General features: G+C 38.3%; 1 protein-coding gene across 1 annotated transcript in view; it reads right to left on the bottom strand.

Moving 5' to 3' along the window:
- Positions 1 to 12,027, bottom strand: part of LOC121376972 (exostosin-1b-like) — a 148,998-nt gene that overhangs the window by 36,143 nt on the left and 100,828 nt on the right. Inside the window, exon 4 of the mRNA XM_041504785.1 lies at positions 524 to 643. Within this exon, the coding sequence (XP_041360719.1) occupies positions 524 to 643 (120 nt within the window). The remainder of the gene's footprint in view (positions 1 to 523; positions 644 to 12,027) is intronic.

The following is a 12,027-nucleotide window of genomic DNA, read 5'->3' on the forward strand; positions in this document are numbered from 1 at the left end:
TTAAAAATGTGGTGGTTACCTCTAGAGTTGTGCCGACAATGGCATCAACAGGTGAGAAATTCATTTAAAATGTGGTGGTTACCTCTAGAGTTGTGCCGACAATGGCATCAACAGGTGAGAAATTCATTTAAAATGTGGTGGTTACCTCTAGAGTTGTGCCGACAATGGCATCAACAGTTGAGAAATTCATTTAAAACGTGGTGGTTACCTCTAGAGTTGTGCCGACAATGGCATCAACAGGTGAGAAATTCATTTAAAACATGGTGTCTATCTTTAGAGTTGTGTCAACAATGGCATCAACAGATGAGAAATTCATTTAAAACATGGTGGTTACCTCTAGATTTGTGCCGACAATGGCATCAATGGATAAGAAATTAATTTAAAACATGGTGTCTACCTCTAGAGTTGTGCCGACAATGGCATCAACAGATAAGAAATTCATTTAAAACGTGGTGGTTATTTCTAGAGTTGTGCCGACAATGGCATCAATGGATGAGAAATTCATTTAAAACATGGTGGTTACCTCTAGAGTTGTGCCGACAATGGCATCAACGGATGAGAAATAGGAGTCCCAGAGAAACTGTGTCTGTTGTCTCAAGGAGAATATTTTTGGTTGTGATATCGACCGCACTACAGAAGGAACCTGCAAATAAAAAAGATAAAATTTTAACTGTTATGTATCGTATGAATACATGTTATTACTTGTGCATACATTGCATGCGCTGTGGGGACATTGCACATAATGCAAATAAATAAAGATTAATGGCCATTAAACACCATTTATCTTATAACAAGCTGCTTCAAAACTTATTTAACGAGCAAAAGCTAGTTGGATATCTTTTATAAACAATGAGTTGTAAGATAAATGGTATCTAACGGACACCAAGTATAATATTCCATTTCTTATACAGTGAAACTTCTCAAAACCGGACCCTCTATAATCCAGAGTGTCCGGTTTAGAAAGGTTTCACTGTATATCCTCAATATTGCAGTTAACTTACATGTCACAAAACAAGCAATTTCAGTTTATTTTACTCATGCTTATTTTATTTCATTCATCCATGATATGGCTGTGACAACCGGGTCATCATCTAGGAGTGGCCAACTATATGTCTGTAACTTGATAGCACACGTGTTATTTTCATGTGATATCATAAATAAAGAATGATATTCACACCAACAGGTGTCCTAGAAGACGACCCATATAAAGTTAGAAGTTTGTTTTGTTTAATGACACTACTAGAGCACACTGATTTATTAATCATCGGCTATTGAATTTCAAACATTTTGTCATTCTGACATATAGTCTTAGAGAGGAAACCCGATACATTTTTCAATTACTACTAATGGATCGTTTATATGCACCATCCTACAGACAGGACAGTACATACCACAGCTTTTGATATAACGGTCTGGTCCATCTGACAGGAATTGATCCTAGACCGACTGCACATCAAGCGAGCGCTTTACCACTGGGCTACATCCCACCCCATCACCCACCCACCCCCCAGGGAGGACAGAGATGAAAATGCATGATTTATTTTGTAATGGCCTATAAAACTTCTATTAGGTCACGAGGTCACTCGTTTGTGAAATGCTGTCACTCTGATGTTCATTAGTTTGAAAATATGTTTCCAGACATCAACCCCACGTCTAAAGCAACAGCCAGCTCGGTTACAGAAAATAGCTTTCTCTTTGATATGAAAATACACTCCACTAGTTTGCAAATCAATACGAGTAAAATCCAATATCGCAGCTACAACTTAATATCGCTGTGTTTATATTACTAAAGCAATATGATTTTGAAAACAGCACAAACAAAACACGAAATCTATCCGACGCCTGTGTGCGTTGATGAGATGGCTGGCCACAACTTCCTGTTGGAAAGTAGTATCGATTTGACATTCACTGGCCAATCGGGTCATTTTGGGGTCAATATTTGTCAATCATTGTTTGAAGGCAGACGTGCATGGACAATGTGATGTCTGGCTAGTTTTGGGGCTGGTCATCTGTCCACTGTAACTAAGTGTGGTCAATATTTCAACAAAGAATGAGAAACAATATGTGTGAGCATCCAGCAAGCTGAAAAGCCATTAATCTCTCTGTATCAAGAGACTGAGGAGACACACTTCCAGGATTAGGCCAATTTCTAGGTGAAGTCAAGCAGGCAGAGCCACTAACAGAAATATCAGCGGACGACGTAAATGGAGAAAACCATGCAATGACTTAATTCTATCATAAGTTGAGACAGCTTTTGAAGAAACGAAAAAACGAAAGGCGAATGAGGAAAGAAATGATGAAAGAATGAATAAATGAAAGAATACATTCAGGGCTTCTAAAATTGTTTCCAAATCCACTAGCCATGGGATCAGTAATTAAAAAAATTGACTAGCCACAACTAAAAATTGACTAGCCCTACTTTACTTTTAAATTAAAATAATTTTACTAAATACTAGTAATAATCAGATATGTCACCTAAAGAGGGAGATAGAGCTTATAAACACTAACATTGGGGGGTTGCGGTGGGGTCAGGATATTTATATTTACAAAATGGACTTTACTGCAACATTCGACACAAAAAAATTCACTAGCCATCGGGCATGGCAATAGTAGTTATTTACTAGCCCAACATTGAATATCACTAGCCATGGGAGTGGGGCTACCATAATCCAGAAGCCCTGACATTGATGGATGGATGGATGGATGGATGGATGGATGGATGGATGGATGGATGGATGGATGGATGGATGGATGGATGGATGGATGGATGGATGGATGGATGGATGGATGAAGGAAACTTGCTGCCCTATTGCAATGGGCTTCTCTTTTCAATTAGCAGCAAGGGATCTTTCATATGCATCGGTCGGAGCGGGACATAGCCTAGTGGTAAAGCGCTCGCTTGAAGCACGGTCGGTCTGGGATCGATCCTCGTCAGTGGGCCCATTGTGCTATTTTTCATTCCAGCTAGTTCACCATGACTGGTATATCAAAGGCTGTGGTATGTGCTATCCTGTCTGTGGGATAGTGCATGTAAAAGAGCCCTTAAAAATTGCTACTAATGGAAAAATATAGCAAATTTTGTATCTGCAGTACCGAACATGCAAGTGGGGTATGTTTGCTACAAACTATAACAACATTACTTTGTATAATATGAGGCGAGCTACTTCATTTTAAAACAGACAAACACATCTGATGCACTACTAACAACAAATGTTACAGAAATTAAACTAAGAAACTTCACAGTCGACTCTATTTCTGACAATATAAGTATAAGAATACACACGTGTTGTATTGTTTCTAGCCTGACTAGACTATTAATAAAGAGCCATTCCATAGTAATACTTTAGTCCCAGTCATTTGGTATGCTATATTATTATTACGAGAATGAAAAAAAAGAAGAGAAAAAAGTGTGGTTTATATGCGCGGCGGTTACCGTAAAATTCATAAATAAAGCGCACCATTTTATAAACCGCACCTTGCAATTCACAGTAAAAAAAAGTAGCAGTTTACGTATATGCCGAAAATATGGTATGTCAAAATTACCAAATGTTTGACATGCAATAGACAATGATTATTAAATCAATGTGCTCTAGTTGTGTTGTTAAACACAACAAACTTTAATTGTATCATAGTTGAGAAAGCCTTTAAGAAAGAAATGAAAGGTGGTTGAGGAAAGAAAAGATGAAATAATGAATAAATGAAAGAATGAATTGATCGATGAATGAATTAATGAATGAAAGAAACCTGCTGCCCTATTGCAACAGTCTTCTCTTTTCAATTAGCAGAATGGGATCTTTCATATGCACCATCCCACAGACAGAATGGGATCTTTCATATGCACCATCCCACAGACAGAATGGGATCTTTCATATGCACCATCCCACAGACAGGATGGTACACAACAAAGCCTTTGTTACACCAGTACTGGTGCACTGGCTGGAACAGGAAATAGCACAATGGGCCCATTGACAGGGATCGATCCCAGACCAACCGCACGTCATTAAGCATGGATGAAGGAATGAATAAAACAGTTTTTCAGTGCTTATCATGAATTCAAAAATTGTTCATGAGCAATAAACTGGTTTTCTGAAATTACCAGTAAGCAGGAGAGCAATTGCTCTCATGGTCAACTTCACAGTAATTGTGATTAAAATAAATGAGCAGAATCAGGGTGTGATGACATTAAGTTGTCCCACGGAAATCATTTTGCTCAGGCACACACAAGTGAGAGCAATTGCTCATTTCAAACTATAAAGACTGGGTTTCTCCCCAAAAAGCTGGTTAATATACATTTTTATTTAAAGGGACATTCCTGAGTTTGCTGTAATGTTTAAGATGTTATCGACTAAAAGAGACTTTTAACGATTGTAAATTGTAATTACATATCAAATATATTTTCTTGCATAACATATTTGTGGCTGTATATTAAACCTGATCGTTCCTCTCAAAATCTGTGTGGTCCTTAACCATATGTCTGACGCCATATAACCGTAAATAAAATGTGTTGAGTGCGTCGTTAAATAAAACATTTCTTTCTTTCATTCATTATTTATTTATGATCATATAGCTTCAGACATACAGTTAAGGGCCACACAGACAATGATAGAGGAAACCCACTGCCGTCACGCATTGGGCTACTCTTTCCAGTTAGTAGCAAGGGGTCTTTCATACAGGATAGTATATACCATGGTCTTTGCTACACCAGTTGTGGAGCACTGGCTGGAACGAGAAATGGCACAATGGACCCACTGACTGCATATCAAGCAAGCACTCTAGCAATGAGCTACATTCCACCTGTTGTTTTGTTTAAGGACACCACTAGAGCACATTGATTAATTAATCATCGGCTATTGGATGTCAAACATTTGGTATCTATGACAAAGTCTCAAGAGAGGAAGCACATGCTACATCTTTCCCCATTAATAAGAAGGGATCTTTTAAATGCATTTTCCCCACAGAAAGCACACCACGGCTTTTGACCAGTTGTGGTGCACTGGCTGGAATGAGAACTCAATCGACTGAGCTAAATTCCACCTGTTATAGGAAGGAAGGAAAGAAAGGAATGTTTTATTTAATGACGCACACTCAACACATTTTATTTACGGTTATATGGCATCAGACATATGGTTAATAACCGCATCAGACATATGGTTAAGGACCACACAGATATTGAGAGGAAACCTGCTGTCGCCACTTCATAGGCTACTCTTTTCGAGGGATCTTTTATATGCACCATCCCACAGACAGGATAGCACATACCACAGCCTTTGATATACCAGTCGTGGTGCATTGGCTGGAGCAAGAAATAGCCCAATGAGCCCACCGACGGGAATTGATCCCACATCGATTGTGCATCAAGCGAGCGCTTTACCACAATGTCATGTTCACTAGACTTGTCTAACAATACACGCAATTGTTATGGATAACATTTTCCGCACAACTGATCTAGATAGTATCTTCTGTCCGATCACAATGACTCGGTGATGATTAATAATGCACGACTTCTACAACTCACCAGTGACATAATGTCCTTTGTTTGCACACTAACGCCAGCATGTGTCACTCCAATTGGAGCATGCTTACAATTAAACTGAAGCAAAATTAATCAGCTAACTGCTGAAAATCATTTACCGTCAAGTTGGCGTAATTGCCTGTCACCACTTACGTGTAAGCCATTAAGAGAATTAAGAAAGGAATGTGTGTACAATAACACTACAGGGAAATTACTGAATTGGCAACAGTTATTATCGCAACAGTTTGATATGGTAATTGGTTTGGCGGTTGCTCAATAACAATTGTCTGATATGTGGTGCATGTTAGTCGGAGGACGGATCTGACTGAATGATTGAATGAATGAATGTTTAATGGCACCCCAGCTGAAAAATGGAGTGGAAATGTTTTATTTAACGATGCACTCAACACATTTTATTTACAGTTATATGGCGTCAGACATATGGTTAAGGACCACACAGATATTGAGAGAGGAAAGCTGCTGTCTCCATTTCATGGGCTACTCTTTTCGATTAGCAGCAAGGGATCTTTTATATGCACTATCCCACAGACAGGATAGTACATACCACAGCCTTTGTTACACCAGTTGTGGACCACTAGCTGGAACGAGAAATAACCCAATGGATCCAGTGACAGGGATCGATCCCAGACCGACCACCCATCAAGTGAATGCTTTACCACTGGGCTATGTCGAGAAATAACCCAATAGGTCCCCGACGGGGATCGATCCCAGACCATCCACGCATCAAGCAAACACTTTACCACTGGGTTACATCCCCCCCCCCCCCCCCCCCCCCCCCCCCCCGAAGCTGAAAAATACATCAGCTATTGGATGTCAATCAATGGTAAATATATGAAGTGATAATCAAATCAATATAAAAGTTAACAAATTAAATCACAGCAGTGTAAAGAACAGGACAGGCAGATCCTTCAATAAACCCTTTACTATCTAGTCCAACCAAAGTTCACAAATCATTTATCATTGTATCAACACTTTGTTTACAGAAAAATATTTATTGAAATAAAAAAAAAATTGCTGTTATAATCAAAGAATCCATCGGTGAAATAAATTTGTCTCAACGTTATCTCATTAACTTGTTCTAAAAAAAAAAAAAAAACCCAGTTCTTTTCCATATGTCATACACTGCTCAATTTGTCACACATTTCATTTGTCATACACTGCTCAATTTGTCACACATCTCATTTGTCATACACTGCTCAATTTGTCACATCTCATTTGTCATACACTGCTCAATTTATCACACATCCCATTTGTCATACACCACTCAATTAGTCACACATCTCATTTGTCATACACCACTCAATTTGTCACACATCTCATTTGTCACACACCACTCAATTTGTCACACATCTCATTTGTCACACATCTCATTTGTCATACACCACTCAATTTGTCACACATCCCATTTGTCATATACCACTCAATTTGTCACACATCTCATTTGTCATACACCACTCAATTTGTCACACATCTCATTTGTCATACACTGCTCAATTTATCACACATCCCATTTGTCATATACCACTCCACTCAATTTGTCACACATCCCATTTGTCATACACTGCTCAATTTATCACACATCCCATTTGTCATACACTGCTCAATTTGTCACACGCCATTTGTCATACACACTGCTCAATTTGTCACACGCCATTTGTCATACATACTGCTCAATTTATCACACATCCCATTTATCATACACGGCGCAATTTGTCACACACCATTTGTCATACACATATCAGTTGACATAACACTGCATTTATCATACACATATTTCTTCTCACCCCACTGTCATACATCACCCCATTTGACATACCACTGCATTTATCATACATGTATGTCTCTCCATTTGTCACACACCACCCCATTTTTCCATAGACCACCCCAACTGTCACACACATCTTTTGTCAAACATGATTTTTCATGTACAACCCAGTTACCATATACTGGTGTAGGAAGGGGGGCAATGAGGCATGTGCCCCCCCCCCCCCTTTGTGGTAGCAAGGATGTTTTTTTTTAAATATTTATACATATATTTATATATATGTGTGTGTGTGTCCCCACCCACCCACCCCCACCCCCACTTTTTGGCATATTCATACGCCCGTACTTTAAACTACCCCATCCCATCTGGCATACACCACACCCCAGTGTCATACACCACCGAATCTGCCATACATATATTCTATCACATACGGTGAGCTGTAGGTAGTAAATTCATAAGCGGAGTACCCAGAAAACAAACTTGAACCGTTAGTGGTTAAACACTAATACAAAGTAGCATGACTTAATGAAGTTGTCACAAGTCATAAAGCAGTCTCCTGTTTTAATTGATTTCCAAGCCCAGCTTATGCTTGGCTGCAATTATGATTAATCTGTTAGTAATTGTCATGGCAACTGGCCATCCAGTGCATTCCACTTAAAGACAATCGGTCATGGAATGTCGATCGCATATTTGTAAGCACAATTATCATATCTGGTCATTTTGACATTTGTAATCACAGTTAACCCATCTGGTCATTTTGACATTTGTTATCACAGTTATATCTGGTCATTTTGACATTTGTTATCACAGTTATATCTGGTCATTTTGACATTTGTAATCACAGTTATATCTGGTCATTTTGACATTTGTAATTACAGATCTACATGGCTGTTAACAAAAGTAAAATGTTGTGACTGAAATTTCAAGGTACAGGGCATTGCCCTGGTTGGGGGTTTAGATGGCGGATGTCAGTGCCATGATTATATCACCATTCAAAATGGTAGTGTTTTACATGACAATTGTAGTCCACTTTAAACATGTATTCCTCCCAACCCAAACCCTGTTGGGTTTTTTTTTATTGGACAAAAACATTAATTTGATGGGTCCTGCAGTGAACCTATATTAATAAAAATAGTCCTATTAGGCTGACATTTGCTGGGGTGTTCTTTCACAAGTTACGGACATTTTTTTTAAAGTTTGCATTATTACTTGATATTATTTATTTTGGCTTGACCGCCAGCTAATGGACGGCAAATCAAATATTCAAATACATTTATATCGGGTCGCCGTAGTCTTATTGCAAATTGATTATGGTCGTTAAAAATTGGGGTAAAAGCCAATGTCTAATACTGCATTACGCTAACGTTGAATAGTACTCGATTGATGTTGTGTCCATTTAACAATACGCAATGCAAAATCTTGCAGTTTTAATACCCCTCTCGCTCGTGTAACGTTTTGTGACCATGTCATATTTTACTTTGGGGTCTTTAGTAATACATATATGTTAAAATAAAACAGCAATGACTGGTTGCATACTTTATTAATTAACATTACGTTGCACAATAACACCCCCCCCACCCCCCACCCCCCACCTCCCCAATTACGTTTTGTCACACATCCCATAATTCCTACTCTCCTTAGTACACGTTGAGTAGTTCTCGAATGACCCCATTATTCAATCGTAAATAATAAAGAAGTAACATACCGCTGGTCGGTAAATGTTAATTTTTCACCGGATCAATTTTATTAAGTCTCAATATCTATAATACGCAATCTAATAATCTCACAGCAGAACTATTACATTGTAACAGTGTTCAAACTCGCACGTGCTGTTCGTCACATGGTGTGACATCGGGTACGGCCATTACTTCAAAGGGAGTGAGTAGCACATTTAAATTAGGGTTTTTTTTCACTTAATTTACAACTACTGTATAACGGGTTTTTTTTGGGGTGGGTGGGGGGTGGGGTTAATTACAAAAACCGTACCAAACATGATTTTTTTTTTTTTTTTAAACAATAATAATAAATTATCTGGGGAAAAAAGTACGAAACATATGTACACACCTTTTTACAAAATAAGATCGTCTGCTTAAAATAGCACAGCAAATGGTAGTGCAGGATGCACATTAAGTCAATACTTTTACTTGCTACGTCCGTAAATAGCGGATTGGACGTGTTGCGATAGATCCCAAATATGTGTTAACGCAAATGGATGGATTAAAACAAAAAGTTATATTCTTCTACCAAAAATATATTATATCAGACAATGTAGGCATTATTACTAAAAACTACGATACAACAGACTGTATCAAAATAGGATACACCTAATTTGCATATCCAGGTCAGAGTTGTTCGTCACGTGTTCATAATCGATTGGAAAACCAAAACGAAACTTTTTCTATGTCATTTAAAAAAAAAAAAATACAATTAGCTAAATTTGTAAACATTTTTATGAGTTCAAGTGTCCACAATAAGAGCAACTTTGGGAAACTGTTGGGTTGAAGGGTCTAACTGGGGAAAAGTTTGATATTGGATTGGGAATTTACGTTAGGGGAATGGGGCCATTCACCATCCCCAAATTGTTTAGTAGTTTATACCCTGGGATGGGTCCCTAAAGGGGGTCAGTGGGGCAAAGAAAATATCCGAAGCGATCGGGTTGACATTACGGAAACCGAAAATGGCCGATGTGATTCTCATTTTTAAAAAAAATCGAAAAGAGTAGCCCATGAAGTGGTGACAGCGGGTTTCCTCTCTCAATATCTGTGTGGTCCTTAACCATATGTCTGACGCCATATAACCGTAAGTAAAATGTGCTGAGTGCGTCGTTAAATAAAACATTTCTTTCTTTTTTTCAAGAGCAAACTAAACTGTAAACTTTCATCTTTTACATAATTACTGATGCAGTCACGTTTCTGTTTTGAGCTAGACATTTTCTTAACTGCAGGGGTTGATAGTCCATATAATTCAAACCAGTTGTGTAATCAAATGTTGATCGGTTGGTGCCAACTGATTATAAGGAAGGAAATGTTTTATTTAACGACGCATTCAACATATTTTATTTATGGTTATATGGCGTCGGACATATGATTAAGGACCACACAGATACTGAGGGAGAAAACCCGCTGTCACCACTTCATGGGCTACTCTTTTCGATTAGCAGCAAGGGATCTTTTGATATGCACCATTCCATAGACAGGATAGCACATACCACGGCCTTTGTTACACCAGTTGTGGAGCACTGGCTAGAGCGAGAAATAGCCCAATGACGGGGATCGATCCCAAACCGAGCGTGCATCAAGCGAGTGCTTTACCACTGGGCTACGTCTCACCCCCCAACTGATTGTAACTAATAATTGATGATGAAATTCCAATCATTTCCCAACAACACTAATAGTAGTTGCTGTTATTTTGGGTGTTTTTTTTAAACATAAAAAAGCAGGATGGGTCTTTATTTTGTTGGGGGGGGGGGGGGGGGGAACAAACGGAAGTCTTAGGGATTAAAAGTTGGCTAAAGCACTGTCTCTGTGCGGTATATCACTTGAGCAGTACTGCAGTTACTTAACTTGTTAACATTTAATACTTAAAATAACAAGCAACTTCAAAACACAGGGGTTAGTTAAATATTAAACAGGTCAACCTACTTGTAATCATCAAAGAAAGATTTGAAAAGGCACTTAAGTATTATATATATATATATAAATATATTTTAATGAAGAACTATTTCCTAAACCGGACTATATTAAAATGGAACCCAAAGTTACAACACAGGGAATGGTGGTAAACTGCCTTAAAGGGACAGACCCCTCGTTTCAACCCGTGAAAATTAACACTAAGTTTAGTTAATCTACAAACCTGTAAAACATTTGGATAAAGTTACAATTGAGTGAAACATGAGTCTGTGACTTTGAAATGGTGAAATACCCTCTAAAAATAGACTAAAACTTGATTCCATAACTGTTACTTCTCAGACGCACATGCGTTTTTAAAAATATGACAAATGCATTTTGTGATATTAAAAACACCAGGACAACCAAAAACACTTCGAATGTATGGAAAATGATAATCTAAACCATCTAATAATAATCTAAGTAAAGTATAATTTCAGTTATCAAAAACGGCTCTAATAGTCAAAAATATACCTTAGTGTTTAAAAACTAGGGTCTGTCCCTTTAAGACCAGAGTTTCTGCCAGAGGATATGGAGGGTAAAATTACATACCGTAAAATCTTGGCAATTAATGGATCTATTTTTATAATTTTAAAATAAATTATAGTAAGAGAATTGCTGTTTTTAAAAATTGTTAAAGTGTATGAAATGCAATGTGCAATTTGAAAACATTTGTTACCCATAGTCACTTAGTAAGGGCATCGACATATATGTAGTTTTTGTATTACGTACCCTCCAATTATTTTCTGGCAGAAAGAGTGGAATCAGTCTTCCAGTCTTAAGGTGGGGCGGGACGTAGCTCAGTGGTAAAGCGCCCGCCTGATGTGCGGTCGGTTTGGGATCGATCCCCATCGGTGGGCCCATTGGGCTATTTCTCGTTCCAGCCAGTGCACCATGACTGGTATATCAAAGGCTGTGGTATGTACTACCCTGTCTGTGGGATGGTGCATATAAAAGATCCCTTGCTGCTAATCGAAAAGAGTAGCCCATGAAGTGGCAACAGCGGGTTTCCTCTCTCATATCTGTGTGATCCGTAACCATATGTCTGACGCCATATAACCGTA

Source organism: Gigantopelta aegis, chromosome 7, assembly GCF_016097555.1.
Source record: "Gigantopelta aegis isolate Gae_Host chromosome 7, Gae_host_genome, whole genome shotgun sequence".
Classification (NCBI taxonomy): Eukaryota; Metazoa; Mollusca; class Gastropoda; order Neomphalida; family Peltospiridae; genus Gigantopelta; species Gigantopelta aegis.